The 18,807-nt window shown below is 35.3% G+C and overlaps 1 protein-coding gene across 2 annotated transcripts; it reads left to right on the top strand.

The window, feature by feature from the left end:
• Nucleotides 1–1,728: 1,728 nt before the first annotated feature.
• On the top strand, nt 1,729–17,453 carry DIRAS2 (DIRAS family GTPase 2). Of its 2 annotated transcripts, XM_014065033.2 has the most exons (3): nt 1,737–1,860; nt 2,066–2,105; nt 16,430–17,453. In XM_014065033.2, exon 3 carries the CDS (start codon nt 16,464–16,466, stop codon nt 17,061–17,063), a length of 600 nt encoding a protein of 199 aa, XP_013920508.1. In that variant the 5' UTR covers nt 1,737–1,860; nt 2,066–2,105; nt 16,430–16,463; the 3' UTR covers nt 17,064–17,453. The 2 variants fall into 2 exon arrangements, with proteins under 2 accessions (XP_013920516.1, XP_013920508.1); XM_014065041.2 differs by lacking the exon at nt 2,066–2,105 and having other exon boundaries at nt 1,729–1,860.
• Nucleotides 17,454–18,807: the final 1,354 nt, after the last annotated feature.

The following is an 18,807-nucleotide window of genomic DNA, read 5'->3' on the forward strand; positions in this document are numbered from 1 at the left end:
ATCACATGATCTTGGGACACAACAGCAGTCATAAATATGAACCGGTTGCCAAACATCTGAATTTTGATCACCTGATCATGGGGATGCTGGAAAGATCGTAATTGTAAATAAGTCATAAATCACTTTTTTCAGTGTTGTTGTAACTCTGAACAGTTACTAAATGAGCTGTTGTAAAATGAGAACTACCAGTAGTCCATGTCTTCTTACTTCACAAGGTGAGATCAGGCTCTTTCGACTCTTTTACGATATCAGGACCATAGAGGGATATGTTTGAGGTTCTGGAGTGCTGGTAAAGAGCTAACCGATAAAAAGTTCGAGAGATGCCTGCTGAGAGATCTCAATCAATGAACCCTTATCTACTTACTAACCAAAATGTCTGGTCCTGCCCAACTCACTGAGAAAAAAAAAAACCAACCCTTTTTCCTCTATTAAAAAAAGAATACTCAGAAGTCTTGTGATAATTGTGATGATGCTGATCTGCTTTTACTGTATTAGTCTACATCCTTTTTCAATCCAATTATGCATTATTAGCAGTGGTGGCTGGGGAATTCTGGGAGTTGAAGTACCAGATGTCGTCACGTTACTATATTGTTACTATACTGCTCTAGTTACTGCCTCAAATGCTCCACCCATCCATTACAATGAAAGAAAGCTTCTCTGCTTGCAAATGGGTAGCTGCTATCGAACAAACCCTCCACAGCTCAACTTAGAAGAAATTAGGGTCTAGCAAAGGGGTGTCAAACTCTGTGGGGTGCTTAGATCTGGCCCACAGGGCTGCCATGGAAACAGTGAAAGATTGGCCCATAGTGTCTCTGCCAGTGAAAACAGACCTCAGGAGGGCTGCACGCAGCCACCAAGCTCCGTTTTCATTGGAAGAGGGGTGCAGGAGGCTGTCATATCCGAAAATAGAAGTCAAAGTGGCCACACCCACCTTGACCATGCCCCCCCCAGCCCAGGGTTTGTTCCGGATTCTTTTACTGCTGGCTCACTCAGGGATGCACTTCAGGCGTATGTGCCCTTGATGCACATGCACGCTTGATGCATGTTGTGCACGCATGTGCTAGTAGTGAAAAATTGTTTCCGCGCATGCGCAGAAGCAAAAAACAAGATGGCAGAGGCACCGCCAATAGAACCGGTTCGGGGGTGTGGGTAGCTGAGTTATTATCTACTTGGCCGAACTGGTCCAAACTGATAGGAACCCACCTCTGCCCCAGCCCCCCAAGTTCAAATGCAACCCTGATGCAGCCCACAATGAAATCAAGTTTGACACCCCTGGTCTAGCATAATAGAATTTCCCCATGAAGAGCATCCAAAAATTGCCAGAGGCTGAACTTTCATCTATGATTGGATCTGCACCTCCAAACTGCCACAAGTCTACACCCTATGCCAATCAAAGCGATGAATCTGGCCAACTTTTTAGGTTTTCTGGTGCTGAAATTCTGTTGTTCCTCATCCCGATTTCTTCCAGCTGAGCTTTGAGGTTGGAAGAAGAAAGCTACTTTCCAGGCACAATTTGAATCCAGAGAATCCAATCCAATCCAGACTTGTTCATGGAATAATAGCTCTGGAAGACTCCCTGCATGGCAGAAAGGAGTGACCAGAAATCAGCCACCAAATAAATATATAAAGGCAGAATGCAGCTCCTTGCAAAAGATGTGCATCCCCTATTTATTCAGTAGGTGGCAGTTAAAAGCTTAGATGAGATCTGCTGTCGCCATTGAGGTACTAATAGCAGCTGAAGCAGCAGCTAAAGCTACAGCTGGTTCACCGCCGAGAGGAAGGAGTGTGACTGGAAGGAGCTTGTCACTCCCTAGCAGTAGCATTAACCACAACCTCAGCATCCAAATCGGAAGGCAGAAGGTAAGACCATAAGCCCCATAAGCAATGCAAAAAGCCCCCCAGAACAGTTGCTGATTGGTCATAAAAGAGGAAAAGGGAATTGAATTTCAGCTGGAGAGAAGAAAATCAGCCAGCTATCTGTCATAGAAAAAGATTCTATCTGATCCTCTCTATTTCTCTCTCTTCCTCTCTCCCCCTCTCTGAAATCTCTCTACTACTATGACAGACAAAAACTGAATGGTATAGGTCAGACTTATTTCCCTCAGGTAAGTTTCTATGTTGTTGTTGTTGCTTTAAATTTAACCCTTTTGCAAATCTCTGTTCTATACGAAACACATAACGATGCTCACTGAATGTTACAGATTTTTATCCAAGGAAATAAATGTGCAATGGATGTTTAATTCTGTCCAAGCATTAGAAACAGGATAGGGAAAAAAGGGAGATTTTTTTTTTGAAGGAAGGGGAGAGGATATGGGGAGAGATTGTTCATATATAGATAGATTTTGAAAGGCAAAAAGATGCTTTGCAAGAGGGAACTTTATATAGCTCAGCATCTTTCAAAATGTTCTGAATATTTAGCAACGGGCTCAGGAATTTTGCCTTATATGTCTTGGCAAATGTGTCTGAATTTATTCAAACTGAAAGAAGCAGATACCAAGATATTATTTTAAACAAAAAGAAATCTAGTATATTTACAGCAAGTAATCTTTAGAGATGCCTTTCTATTATTTACAAGCCAAGGCATGTCTTAATAATCCAGATAATCATTTTCCCGAAGTTAATTTTAATCAAGGAGATATGGAAAATCAGCATTTTATCATTATGTTGTTCCTCATTATTTTTGCCCTTTCAAAAAGAATATGTGAAAAATCATAATATCTTTAATTTCTGGCATTGCATGTTTTAATGCAAGTGCATATCTTGATAGTTATTTATGTTTCTGTTCCACATAATCATACTTTTTAAAAGTTTTAGTAATAAACATCCTTTTTTGATAAAAAATTGAATGTTGACTGATATTGATATGAATTCTGGATAATTTTTCACTATTTACACAAATCTATATATTCAGAAGAAAGCTTCACTATATTCAACTGTATTACTATGTCATAGCATAATATTAATATAGGCATAGCCGTTGATGAAATTCTGCAAAATATAGCTTTTATTTTACTATATCCGATCATTTTTAAGCAAGGACTACAGCTCAATAGTGATGCACAAATATTCAATTTTAATCCTAGCCAGCAAGTGAAAAGCTGCATACACAGAAGCATTTGAATTTAGCCATACTGGCATCTTCTGTCAAAATCTTGTGGAAGACTTTTTAACTCTACACTAGGTTATTAAAACAATATGGCCATAGAGTATTGCCTGCAAGAAATATCTAGTATGGATATGCTACTCTGTGACCAAATCTTCCATAATTTTTTTAATCAAGAAACTATAGTTATTCATATGGTTTATTCTTCCTCAAATCTGCTGATTCTGAAGCTCTCTTTTAGCGTTGTGAAGTATTACTATCATCAAAATCTCTCATTTTTTAAAATCTGTAATGTTACTATGGATTGTATAAAATGAAACAGTTTTAAACTGGAGGATTTTCATTACAGGAGTATTTAATTTTTTTAAAAATCCCAATGAGTAATCTGAAAAAAAAAACCTGCTTAGGGAGATTATAATATTTGTACCACACACATTGGACTACAAATTATACTCTAAACCCTAGCTTATTGTGGTGCTTATCGAATATACAATAGAGAGATACGGGATGTATAAACTTAGTAGGGATGCACCTGTGATTAAACGACATATTATATGTGAAGATGGGTTTTCCCTCCCCCCCCTTTTTCCTTTCCTTTTCTTTTTTTTTCCCATCCTCTCCCTTTCCCATTGTAGTTTGTGTAATAAAAAATAAAAATAATTTAAAAAAAAATTATACTCTAACCTAAACAGCATGGAGGAGAATTGCAGCCCAAAAGCTTCTGAGGGCCCACAGTATATTTGTTGACTTTTGGGAGATCCATTGAAAGAAATTAGTGTTACGTGCTTAATAAAATGTGCCAGATGTTGAAGAATAGCTCCAGTGGGAAAAGCAATTACAGGTAGTTCTCAATTTATGACCACAATCCAGCCCAAAATTTTTGTTGCTAAATGAGACATTTGTTAAGTGGATTTTGCCCCATTTTATGATGTCTCCTCCCGTAGTTGTTAAGAGAATCACTGTAGTTATTAAATTAGTAACATAGCTATTACATGAATCTGTTTTCCATATTGACTTTGCTTGTCAGAGAGTTATACAAGTAATCACAAGGCCCCAGGAGCCTGCAACTGTCATAAATATGAGTCAGTTTCCAGGTGTTTGAATTTTGATCATGTGACCATGGAGATGCTCCAATGGTTGCGTTAAAAATGGTCATAAATCACTTTTTTAAAAGTGCCATTGTAACTTTGAACAATCACTAAGTGAACTGATGTACATCAAGGACTATCTGTATTGGTAGACAAGTCTATGTCTTTTACTGCTCAAACTTTTAAAACCACAAATTCAGCCAGCTCCATAATGAATCTTGCAATTCTCATTTTTCAAGATTCAGACTAATATTCGGTTTTTCTTTGCGCTACCATATGGTTTCCTATGGAGATAATCAGGCAGCTGTGATGCTTCTATCCTGATTGTTATAAACAATGCATAAAAACTACTGGATAATTATCCTAAACTGAGCCATTGTTCTCTCTATCTACCGTCTGTCTGTCTGTCTAGCTTGTTAAAAAACACAAATAATTGCATTTATAACCATATCTATAGCTATTACAATCTGAAATTAAACAAAAAATGATAATTCATCTTTTCAATCTCTGCTGCAGTCAGCATCTAGATCAAAGGGAAAAGCTAAGCATATCAAGCATTTCCAAAATGTGGGGAAAAGATTCGAGGAACCATCCACTAAATTTCTTGACTCTTTTTAAATTTCTTTTCTGAGAGGCTTGTCAGTGTATTCTTTATGGTTTTTCCTAATAGAGTAAACTTTGCATTAAGGTTGTAATGAAAAAAATACATAAGTTGTTAAAAATAAGTGTCAAAATAAAACAGAAAAAAGCAAAATATATAGTACAAATAATTTTGTGTCTTGTACCTTTCATTTTTTTCTTTTTTTATTATTTTAAAAAGCGATAAAAATGTATATTAAAAAAACTTTGCATAGACTGTTGAAATAGAGTGGATTAGCTGCTACTACAATGTTAGAACCTTTTCCTCTTTCTAAAATGTTTTCCAAAGCATAGGAACTGAGATAAAAGTTCCAGTTTTCTTCAAGTTCCTTCCTCAAATTCTCAACAACTCACACTAAAAATCAGTAGTGCGGAGTAATGGGATTGCATAATTATTTATTTTTCCTCCTTAATGTAGATTTCTAGTGGTCCTGAAAAAATTACCCTCATTCCAATTATTTTTTTAAAAAAAGATCTCATCAGATTTTATTTTAAAAATATACTGTCCTTTCCATTATTGACGTCATAACCAACCCTATAACCAAAACTATTACATTTCACAAGTGATCCTAATATTGCAGACCTAAAATAATTTTTTATATTTATCCTTTTGAAATGATTTATTTTAATAATCTGTTTTCTTTTTTCAAAGTGCCCGAAGTTCTGCTTTAAATCATCAACTTATTAATTATTAAAATATGAATTACATTCAAAGCTCAATACAGAATTTTAAATTTTGAAATTGTTTGGTAAACCATTGTGAAATTATTGCAAGTCAAAAAAGTTATATGAATGAATTCAATCCATTTTAAATTTTTCTAAAAATTAACGTTTATAAATTAGAGACTTTCCGAAAGTGTAGAAGCATTTGTTTACATGACAGATTAAGTATGGGCTTTGGTGCTAGGAAATGTGACAGTAAATATAGCTGGTTCTAAAAGAGGATTGGAAAACATTGTAGAGGAATGGGTTATGAATGGTTACTAGTCCTCAGAATCTAAGGTGGTATTCTATAATTATTAGCAGCTTTGCATTTTAAATGGTTATTTTAGCAATCAAAACATCTTATACCAATTTTCTTTCAATCTAAAGTTCAAAGTAAATTGCTGACATTTTATGACCAAGTTGGATTACTTGTTTTTGGTAGCAATTTTGTAAATGCTACCATGTTAAAATGAAATAAATATTACAAGCTGAATTCTCCCTTCCACCTATAATATTCTTATTGAACCTTACCGAACCTTCATGGGATCCTGAATTAATCTTAGATGTGATAACTACTGCAGGGGTACCATATATTTCTTACTGAAAGGTATTTATTTTTATTTATCTTTTATTTATTTATTTGTCAAACATGTACAAGGTAACAAGTATAAGTAAGAAAGCATAAACAAAGTAAGTCAATACAGATAAATGAGGACAGTAAGACAGGATGGTAGGCAAGCTGATGCACACCCCCTTTAAGGACCTCTTAGGAATGGGTGAGGTCCACACTAGACAGTTTAAGGTTGAAGCTGTGAGGGTTATATCTGGCCCTTCAATGAAAGAATGACTAAGAAGTTGCGGCGGCATGGTTCAATGTTCAGAACTTTGAACTTTAAAAGTAAACCTGACACAAAATTCAACTTAAACTGGAAACCAGTCTTAATATAATACATGGATTGCCACCATACCTTAAATTTGTGTTTATCTATATATTCCAAGTTCAGAAGGGACGTTATACTCTTACTAATGTGAATTGAATGTATTATGATGTATGATTTGTTGAACTTATTACATTAAACATGATTCTTGATATTCATTTTTAATTTAGTGCAATTGTTTGCATTTTAAATGTTATATAAAATATACTTAACTAATTAGCAGCATGTTAGAAGGATATATTCTCTAAAACATTTTTAAATCTGTGATTAATTCACTTATATTGTCTTATTCTTTTTCCAACATTTTTTCTTGCTTATATATTTTCTTTGAAGTTCAATTTTTTTAAAAAAAAATTAACACTTTGCGTGACTAGATAGAGTGATTGCTTTCATGTCTGGCTTGTGAATTTCCTCAGATCTATTTGGTTGATCACGTTATCAGAAAATGATAGATTAGATAATGGCATTGGCCTGTGTTTCTTTCAGTAGAACTCTTCTTATGTTTTTATGTTCTTCTCTGGTAGACGCAATGAAATGATCATAAGAAGATGGTCCATGTTTATATCAATTTATGAGTACTGATCTGATGCTACACTAGAGTAGACTTTAAGTAGAATTGCATGATCACTACTAGAATAAAAAGCTAGAAATTATGATTAGATAATTATTTTACCTTTACTTATTATTAAATTATTGCAGATATTTTCTTAAATAGTTAATCATATTAACTATTTAATAAAAATAGAAATACACCTAGCAATTTTGCATAAGGCACTCTAGAAGAAGCCATACTTGTTATCAAGCCAGATTGGACATAAAGAAACATAGGAACTTTGCTTAATTGATACATGTCATAGTAACAGAATTTTGAAAGTTAGACAGAATTTCTTTCCCCCCCTTCCCCCCTTATACAAAAAAGAATCAAGATGGGTCGGTTTTGAGTTTCTTCCTTGCCCACTCCTATCTTTCCAGACTAAATTGATGTTTTTTTTTTAAAAAAAGCTGTTGTATATGTTCTTCAACATCATCTCTGTAATCCTCTACATTTCCATGAGGCAAATTGAGGCAACTACTTTTGATAGCAGATACTGAGTGCAGAACAATCTCAGGAAGAAGGCAATCAGCAGGTTTAAAGTTAAGAATCAGCTATCTTTCTCATTGCCTTTGGGTTATACAATAAGAGGAAGGAAGTATTATTTCAGCTTTTATAGTGGGCTATAAACTGATTACATATAATAGTAATTTAGGAATCATATCAAATAAATTTCAAAGTTGAAGCTGTCACATTAATACAATACATTTAGCATATACTAAAATTCTATCTTTTTTAAAAAAATATTTTTTACCTGTGGAACTTGATCACCATCACCTTCAAGGTTTGGGATAAGAAAGACATTTTAAAGTTAGGCAAAAGTCAATATGCTCTATAAAGTTGTACGTGAAATTAAATAAATCAAATGAAAAATTTCGCCTAAAATACTGAATTTGAACGTCAAATATATATTAAAAAACCACCATAGAGATGCCTATTGCATGCTTCTGTGTAAATGCTAAGATTACCTTAAATCCCTTAAGAACGTCATCTGCTTTAGTGGCCTCTGTTATTTGTTGGCCTATGTAATGGTTGAAGAACGGCTCTTTTCTGTGCCATTCACCTGTATTTTATAATCATAGTTCCTTTTGATAATTGATCTGTGAAATATAGTATGCTCAAAATCTCATCTGCCTTCATTAAATCTTTGCCTTGTTTGAAAGTCAAGTTAACGTCATACCACTGAAGTGCCAGTGATAACTTTATACCTTAAAAGTAAACCTGATACAGAATTCAACTTAAACTGGAAACCATTTTTGGACTATAATATAATACATAAAGGGACGCGGTGGGTCAGTGGCTAAGATGCTGAGCTTGTTGATCAAAAAGATTGGCAATTTGGCAGTTTGAATCCCTTGTGCCGTGTAACGGAGTGAGCTCCCGTTATTTGTCCCAGCTTCTGCTAATCTAGCAGTTCAAAAGCACGTTAAAATGCAAGTAGAAAAATAGGAACCACCTTGGTGGGAAGGTAACAGTGTTCCATGTGCCTTTGCCTGACCACATGACCACAGAGATATTTTCGGACAGTGCTGGCTCTTCAGCTTTGAAACAGAGATGAGCACCGTCCCCTAGAGTCAGGAACAGCTAGCACATATGTGCGAGGGGAACCTTTACCTATAATACATGAATTACCACCATACCCTAAATTTGGTATATGTGATGGTTCAAGATTGGCTCTTTTCTGTGCTATTCATATGCATATTCAGTATTCTGAATTAGTCAGGCAATTACACTAGGTTTGGGGGAAACAGATGCTGCACAACATTCTATGTAAAGAGTGTTGGGTCCTTGTCATTTGCAGAGATCCAGTGCTAGATGATAAGTTTGCAAAATAGCAAAATTCCCTGGCATATAACTTGGGGCTAATGGATATTCAATAAGGGTCTAGTTTAAAGATTAATTTGTTATACGCAGTTTCAGCAATTAGATAACCATTACACACCACTATCCATTTTATAAGCTATGGAGATTCTATTTTCACTTTTATATCTCTTTGTGTCTACCTTGTTTAGGCTATGAAGAAATTACCTTCACAGATTCATGCTCTTTGATACTTATGAATAGGACTTGTTTATATAGGTTTGGACACTTTAGCCATGTTATGATAATTTCCCTGTACGTTCAACCCAAAGCATACTTCCTACTGTACTAGTAGCATTAGCTACATACAGTTTGCCCTGCCTACTGCTGGTTCTGTTGCTAAGACTAGATCCATGCTTCTGATACAAATTTTTCTGGTCTCCTTTGTTGCCATTAAGTTTATATAACAGACAATAGTCAATATTAGTAGTGCTGTATACCGTAATTTTCCAACTATGAGCAACTTCTGTGTTTGACATATATAGATGGTATTTTCTAAACACAAATTGATCTCTCTATGAAAGTATTCTGGACCCCCTCACATTTCTTATGCCCCTAATAATTTAATATTGGATCAAAGATTAAACCAACATGCCATATTAACTAAGCTTACCTTTTAGCTCAAGTTTTATAAATTACAAATATCTCTGCTATCCTAGTCTCCTTTTCTTTAGGTTCATATTTCTGCATTAAAGTCCCCTTTCATGCATGAATATACATTTACACAAAGGCATTTCTGTTAGAATAATACTTCTTCCTGGTTTACAAGGAAATTGTGAACTCCATTTTATATTTTTATTGTAAGATGCCCAGGGTGACTTTTTTTTGTGAGATGGGCAGCTATTTAAATTGAAAGAAAGAAAGAATAAATAAATAAATTGCAGTGGATTCCAGTCACTCCCTGAGGTTGTTTTTCATGATGAAGGAAGAAATTTGCATGATAATTTGCCATTCTTATTCCCAATGCTATTAATATATTTCAAGATAGTTCAGATGTCTGGAATGGACAAAAACCAACATAGAAATGATTTGCTGGCCTCTGCTTCCTTTTTAAACTATTTCAATGCAGGGAAGCTAAGAAGATTGAATGTGGCAAACAAGGAAAATGCTTTAACTTGAAACATAGTTTTAATCCCTCCATTCTAGTATAGTCATCACTGGTAGGCAGTACTGTCTAGGCTTTCTTTGATATTGAAGGTTCAAAACTTCCTGTTTTCTTGTAATTACATATTTACCAAGAGCACAATCCTATATTTTTATTACCTGGAAATGTACCCCAATAAATGTATATTGGATAATAGCCTAAGGCTGTTGAATTTGTGGTCCATGGGCCGGATATGTCACATGCTGGCCATGCCCACACCTGGTTTAATGAAGGGGGGAAAGTCACGATACGTCATGTGACACCACTGTGATGACATGATTTTGTTACCTCTGGCCTAAGGTATTACATATCCTTGAGAAATATATATGATTTCAATATGGTTTTTAAAATAGGAGATGTAAATGCTTTTTTTTTTCTATAATTAAACTAAGCTCAGTGAAATCCAAAAATTATTTTGATTATTTTCAAAAGAGCAAAATGAATAAATTTGTATATTTGGAAATTACACCTAGTGGCCAATCAGTGATAGACATGCCCACCACATGTTTATCGAGACAAGAGTGGCAAGACATTCCCTAGCTTGAAAACTGCAAGTGTGACTGGTTGAAACTGTGCCCCTTTTTACACATGGACTATGTATGCAATGCATGTTTAAAAGGTTGGGATTTTTTTTATTGTTCTATTGTATTCAGTATTTTGAAGACCGATAAGTCACTATAGATATTCCTGTATAAAAACACGATATAAACTCATTTTGGCTCTGAATTAACATTTTTGATTTAGCAATTTCCAAATTATTGAATTGCAATGCTTAGAATTTCACTTTTCAGAATTCTTGGAGTTACAATCTAGAGAACACCAGACTAGGATATTCTGCAAATCGATAGCTAAGTTTACAAACATTTATAGGAAGCAAATATGCCTCTTCAATTGTTTTTTTCCTAGCAGTTGATATTTAAGATATATGCACTGAGATTATAGATGTAATAACTGCTGTCATTTGACTTTGCTTGATTTTGTCCAATCCCTAAATTGGTCTGGTTCTACCTTTGAAAATTAACAAGAGTTGGCTTTAGCTTGCAATAATTGGGAACCTATTCCTTGACATGTCATGGTCCTTCTCTTGCGGAAATCTGTGCAGTCAGCATTATCTTCGTTATCAGTTGTTACCTAATGTAAATAATATTCCTGATTCTGGAGTATTGGTTGTTTTATTCAGAGCACGTTTAAACAGGGAAGATTAGTTGGAAATGAAGTTTTTCCCTATATGGCGGGGAGTGGGGACAAGGTAGAAAGAGGGATTTAACCTTTGGATTCTCTTTCCTAACATTTCTCTGTTTCTCCAGTCATTCATTCCAACTGGAATTCAATTTTCCATACAGGTTTTGAGACAATAGGATTCTGGAGCTCCAGGAAGAATAGAAGGGCAAATTTACAGCCACCCCATTCTATCTCATTCCCCCCTCCCAGTGGATATAAATGTGATTGCTGCTAGCCTCTAATTTTATCCCCATGGAATTGGGGGCATGCTGTGTACAAACTATCATAACCTTTTTTTTAATATAATGGAGAGGCAATTCAGTCTGCTCTAATCTTTGTGGGACAGCATTCAAGGACAAAAAGAATTGCACTATAGGGATCTTATTAAAGAACCTGCAGTATTGCAATATTTGTTTGCTCAGGAAAAAAAAACTCTGAAGAATTCTAATTATATTTCATTAAATCTGACATTTTTGCTTCTTAGCTAAATTTAGTATGACTTGGCTAGTCTCATAAACTATATTAAATTGATTCAGGAAACTTTTTTTTGAAATCATTAATTCTTCTGATTAGTATTCTGCTTAAAAAGCAGTTCTTTTGTAGGACAGTAAAAATGGAACAGACCCACCAGTGAGATTTTGCATATGCACAGCACAAAAGCTATGCTTTGATTGGTTTCTAATGATGCAATCCTATTTTGTCTAATCAAAGATAGACTCCAGTTTGGTGGGGTTTAATCTCAGGTAAGTATGCACTTGCAGCCTAAGCCACTTACTCTCAAGATGGGCAACTGAGACATGTACTGATGTACAACACCTCCCCAGGTTTTGTTATATTTATAAACATGGCATTGAAATCTTATTGGCATTTTGTAACATTTGGAAAATCAACTTAAATTTCCAAGAAATTTATCCATCCATCCATCCATCCATCCATTCATTCAACCCACATGACTGTCTATCTTACAAGACAAAAACCTGGATGGTTTACAACAATAATTAAAACCCCAAAACAGTAAAAGCATTTCTTCAATATCAGATGTTGAAGACAACAAATAGCAATTTAAGATGCTTACAAAACCAACATCCCCAGTCAGGGGTGGAAGTTCTTCTGTGGCTAAAAGACACATCTTGAATGTTGAAATAATGTTGTGATTACATTCACATGATGGGTACCATAAGATAGGATTGTCTCTTCATTAAATGTATTTCATGGCTGAAGGCAAATTGATGCCTTATGGTTGCATGATATGGGAGTTTTGTACCCATAGATCTCAAAAAAGGATCAAGTGGGCATATTCAGGATTTATTCATCTTAACCATTTTGGCTTAGCATGATATGCAATTTTAACTATTTTGTTTATTAAATATGTATAACATGTTTATAAAAAATAATGCATAACCATAACAGTATATACAAAATTGTTTACATATTAAAATAATTAAAAAGTAAAGCTCATTCAGAAGGAGAAAAATTTCTATATGGGAAGATTTATTGCACTTGGAATGAACTGTGTGGGCCCTCCTATTTATCAACACATAGTAAACTTGATTAATACACTCACTGATAATATTACTATTAACATAAAGATAGTAGAAAAAAACTACAAATGCGACAATAATAAGCAGCAAGAAATTTATTACCTGAGAAACAGTGGTGAAATTCAGTTTTTTTACTACCAGTTTTGTGGGTGTGGCTTGGTGGGAGTGGCAGGGGAAGGATACTGCAAAATCTCCATTCCCACCCCACTCTGGGGCCAGCCAGATGTGGTGTATGCCAGTTATCTGAACTACTCCAAATTTCTGCTACCGGTTCTCCAGAACCTGTCAGAACCTGCTAAATTTCACTCCTGCCTGAGAAATATTGTGTTGAAAACATTTTTATTTTTGATGGTTTGTTTCCCATTGGATTTGCTTGGAATGATGAGAACTGTGGTGAGACACATCTGGAGAACACCAGTTTGGGATGATAATGATGGAAACAGCCCTTTTAGAATATTCTGATTTTAATTTTATTAAAACCCTTCAATGGACCACCCTTTATATATTCTGTGTAGTGCCGGCTGGCCACTACGCGGAGGAGAGCCTTTTCAGTAGCAGCTCCGACCCTCTGGAACGATCTCCCCGTGGAGATTTGTACCCTCACCACCCTTCAGACCTTCCGCGCAGCCCTCAAGAACTGGCTATCCCGTCAGGCCTGGGGGTAAAGATTTGATTCGCCCCCATCCGAATGCTGAATGAATGTTGTTTATTTTTTAATTATGTATATGCTATATGTTACTGTTTGTATCCCCTCCCTATAAGTTGTTAGCCGCCCTCAGGGAAAAGGGCGGCCTATAAATAAACTTATTCCTATTCCTATTCCTATTCTGTGGAACTCCTTCTTCTCACAAACACAGGAAAGGAGCATAAAAAAAATCTTCTGAAATCAGCCTGTTTAGAGCCTGTAATTAAAATGTTCATTAGAGAGATTCTTTAATAATTACTTGCGCTCACTAATGAGAATTGTAATATTAGACTTATCTTTTCCAGCCATATTTAGCAATTAGAGTGCCTCTAAAAGCTTCAGAATCAGAGCTCATAAAGGCAATTTAAATACGGTGCTAATAAATGTGACAGCATGTACAGAATGTGATCTGCACATCTCAGAGCAATCTTTGCTTGTTTTTTGCTTCAATTTTTTTAAAAAAGAAAACTTAAATTTGAATTTTGTTAAATTGGTTTAAGTGTATGCATTTTTCCAGTTTCAATTTGCATCCACATGACGAAGCTGCAGTGTTACGTGAATTCATGTCAATTCCTACACACATTCAAAGGCTGATGAGAGAAACTATGCAAACTGAAAATGGCAGTTCACTGTCTCTCGAAAGATCTTTGTAGCCCCAATCACATACCCATCTAACTTTTAGGATAACAGCTAAATGTATGCTGCACTCCTCTAAATGCTTTCCCAGCGTTTTTAGAGTGGTAAATGCATTATGCAATTGAAGCAAAAATGGTTAAGAGTTTCCATTTGAATGGCTCAAGTAAGCAGTTTATTACTTTTACTACAGTTTTGCATCAGCCTCAGAATGCTTTGGGGTCCCCCCCCCTTAGAACACTTCCATAATATAATCGCTATTTTCACTCTCCACTCCATCAAACACATTTTGTAAACAACTCATAATTGCCATCATCTCTACTAGGAGATTGATTCAAAGCCAACATTTCCCTTGTAAGATTATTAAGGTGAATGAAGTTCAGGTACAATTTCAAGGGGGGAAACAATGATCCCCCTCCAAGCCATATGGAGGACAAAGCGCCAATATTTTCTGCTGGAAACTTGTAATGTTGGTTCTTGTACTTCAGCTGGGTTGTAATAAATCATCTCAGCTGCCAAAGAGAAATAACAGAAGAAAATCAGCACATGGAAGTGCCCTAAGGAAGGCTGTGCAGAGACAGAAAGTTCTTATCTTTATCCGAATGAAAGGATATATATGAAAGGATTTCCTTCTATTCTATTCTTTAATGGTCCATTGACTTACTTTGGCTCTCACTGCTTGGGAGGTTTTGCATCCTATGCAGCATTCCATTTCTTCAGCTTCCTCTTCTCCTTGATAGACCCTCGTCTTGTATAACCAACAGTGTGAACATGCATGTGTAAACTCTAAAAAACATATGTGCAATTTATCCATTTATTTCCTTTCAATGTGATATTTTGCTGACATTCACATGTAGTTTTATGATTACCAGAGCAATACAAACACAAATCTTGTCATTGTTTCATGAATGCACATGACTCCACAAGATTGCAATGGTTTCTTAACACAGAGTTTTACATGGAAATGTATGGAGGAAAATTTAGGGACTGAACATATTAAAAATTTATAGGGCTGCCCCTTCTGCAGATCAAAAATAAAACAGAGATTTATATAGGATTATTGATGTACCAATTTCACTTCAAAATCAAGAAATTCATACTTCCCTCGATTTGAGAAAATTTTTTAAAAAAATCTTCTTGAAAAGTTCTTGAAATTTTCTAAAATCTAAAATAATATCATATCCTCTCCATATTGCATTGCAAGTTTTTTGAATTGATATACTATATAAAATTAGTTACTTATAAAGAAAATTGCCCTAAAGTAGGCCAGTGAAGTTCATAATTCCAAGGCTAATTTTAACTACCAGTAATCACTCTTGGCTTTCAGCAATCATGTTGAATTTACCAGCATTTATTATAAAATACATTTGAAATTAAGACAGTAGCAAAGGTAAGAGTAATGAATGCTTAGCCTGTTCAAGGCAGTGACATTATTCTCTTTATCAAGAAAAAAATGATAATGTAATTTGTGACAATGAAGCAGTTTGCATCACTTTGATTTAATGTATTTGATTTAGGTGCATTTTGAAGCTTTCACAAGCCTCTTATCTCCTCTATCATTTGCAAATTTGAGAGAAGCTTCTGCGTGTTATTATTTTTGAGGTGCAGGAGAAAGTGAGCATGGTCACCTCATGGCTGCTGCTATGTTACAATATTTTCAGGGATGGGTTATTTTGTGGGGAGGGCTTATTTTAGCACATGCGCTCAAAAGCCTGATTGGGCTTATTATCCGGGAAAGGCTTATTTTCAGGGAAACAGGATACTATAACCAAAGTGAAGAAGCCTCTTCTTGCTTTTGGGAGAGAGACAAGATTCTAAGACGGGGCTGCTAAAGAAAGTCTTATCTTGCAATCTTGTTTTAGCAAGGCAAAATCCAAATAATCTTTCATTTTTAGCATCTCCTAATGAGTTCCATTTAATCAGAAACCAAGAAAATAATTAGATTTAGAAATATGGCTGTTACCCTTGGTATAATCATAGCAATGGATTAGCTTTGGTAGATCCATAAAATCTTTCATCATTATGCCTAACATTCAGAAGTTAATGTGAATCTGATTATAAATGAACATTTCTGTTTGCATCCTGAAATCAAGTAATCATAACAATTTCAATGCATCGATTACTATTCATTCACTAATCTGATCTGTATTGCAAGTTCCAAGTCAGATGAAAGAGACTCTCACACCGTGAAGTTTCATGACTTTGCATTGAGATTTCTGATGAACTATTGAAAAATAGATTATTAATAACTTTTTTAATATATATTTTTTATCACTGCAGGCTTTCTTTCCTGGTTGAAAAAAAATCAGAAAACATGCCAGAGCAAAGTAATGATTACAGGGTGGTGGTGTTTGGAGCAGGAGGAGTTGGCAAAAGTTCACTGGTCCTGAGATTTGTTAAAGGGACCTTCAGAGACAGTTACATCCCTACAATTGAAGACACTTACCGGCAGGTGATCAGCTGTGATAAGAGCATATGCACTTTGCAGATTACCGACACAACAGGGAGTCATCAATTTCCTGCCATGCAGCGCTTGTCTATTTCCAAAGGACACGCATTTATTTTGGTCTTTTCGGTCACCAGCCGGCAGTCTTTGGAGGAACTCAAACCCATTTATGAGCAGATATGTCAGATCAAAGGGGATACAGAGAGCATTCCAATCATGCTGGTGGGAAACAAGAACGACGAGGACCACAACCGAGAGGTACAAACCACTGATGGTGAAGCCATGGCCAAAAAATGGAAGTGTGCCTTCATGGAGACCTCAGCTAAAACGAACCACAATGTCAAAGAGTTGTTCCAAGAGCTGCTGAATTTGGAGAAACGTAGGACTGTGAGCTTACAAATTGATGGCAAGAAAAGCAAGCAGCAGAAAAGGAAAGAGAAACTGAAAGGCAAGTGTGTGGTCATGTGAAGGAATCCTTATTCTGGAGCAGTCATGCCAATGTCGTCTTCTAACTGTACCAGATTTCATGCCCCTAAGCCATGGGAAAATTGGTGAAAACTGTTTTATTAATAGCAATTTGGAAAGAAAAGTACTTGAATCAATGAGTTGTTTGAAGTAAAAGTACTTTCAAGAAGTTGTCTTTTCATAAATTAGCCATTAACAAGAACAATAAATTGTTCCAAAGGCACAAAGGTGTCTAACTTCCAGATCAGAAATAATAATATGTCCATGTTCACTGGCATTACTATTGCAATGAAAGGATCTGGTAACTAACCATTTAAAGATAAATGCTAGTGTTATGTACAGAATCATGAACGATGCATGTGGGTGTGTACTCACATCCATACACACATATTTGGCAGACTTAGTTTTATTTTATTTAGGCATTAGGGAAATGACTTTCCTAGACTGTAAATTTTTTCTGCTTCTATTATGTCTTGTTTTTTTCTCACTAATTCCTTACCCTCCTAAGTAATGTGTAAAATAATCCTCCCTCTTGTACCCAGAAGAACTGCTGGATGCATGGGCAAAGCTCAATAACCTTCAGCTCTACTTGCAGATAGTTCAGTTCAGAGACTGCAATTCAATATGGCATGGAAATTATTAGAAAAATAGGATACTTGGGAGAGGAAATATTTTTGATCAAAGGGTAAAATTAAACAATGTTTCTATAGTTCTTAACCTTCTGTATATTTATTTGTACCAAATACCAAATAATACTAATGATGTTCTATAATCTGAAGAATTTCTAATTTATAAATTTATTGAGGTGAATTACAGTTATAATCCATCAATTGTGAAGACTTAAAACAATTAATTTACTATAGACTGATTAGGAATATTTGTGCTGGGGAACAATCATATGTTACTTGGAGGGCAACCAAAGAGCATACTTGTCTCTATGGCATAGACAGGGAGATCCATACTTTTATGCCAGAAGTGCACTGATACAAATATGTGGATGTTTCTCTGTAATATTCAGCCTCAGGACGAAAGAAGAATGGTAACATCCAAACACTAGTTCCAAAATCTGATTGTTCCCCAGACACATAAATAAAACCACTGAGACTACACTAGTCTGGAGTTGGTGCAGATAATATTTTTTATCAGTAATGGGAAGAAGTAAAACAAAATTGCTTGCTAACCTTCCCCCTTAAAATAGACATGCAGTACATCCCACTCTGGTTGCAGCAAACCACAGAAGTTGTGAATATGGCTCCACCAGGAAATTTTAAGTGACCCTTGGAATTAGGAAATTTCAAAAACAATCTCCTTCCTCAATAAATCATTTTCTGTGCACAGTAGACATCAAGGAGTATCACTAAGGTGGAAATGGATTAAACATTCTCATGAGTGGGTTGGCCCCACCGTATAGGGCAAAGACACACTACCAAAACACTTGGATGCAGCTATCCAAGAACTCAAAAAGTTGTTATCAGGTTATCATTTCTCATGTGAGAAAAGGGAGAAACAGTCTTAAGTATATATTTTAGGAAAGGAGGAATTGAATTTAAATGGATCCTCCATGAAAATTGGAGGGAAGATTAGATAGGAAAAAAACCTCATCCCCGCATTACTCTCAACAAATCTAAGCTGAAGCTTCATTTTAAAGATGAATCATTTAGTTATGTTTAGTACCAAAGAATAATAATCTTAACTATGTTTCATAGTAATCAAATATTAATTTAATTTTTATTCCTTCCACACTATC

Source organism: Thamnophis sirtalis, unplaced genomic scaffold, assembly GCF_051295495.1.
Source record: "Thamnophis sirtalis isolate CommonGarterSnake01/CBP01778 unplaced genomic scaffold, rThaSir2_p1.2 scaffold_5, whole genome shotgun sequence".
NCBI classification, from domain to species: Eukaryota; Metazoa; Chordata; class Lepidosauria; order Squamata; family Natricidae; genus Thamnophis; species Thamnophis sirtalis.

Coding starts and splice junctions, on each gene's coding strand:
- DIRAS2 (XM_014065041.2), top strand. CDS start 16,464: ATGCCAGAGCAAAGTAATGATTACAGGGTGGTGGTGTTTGGAGCAGGA.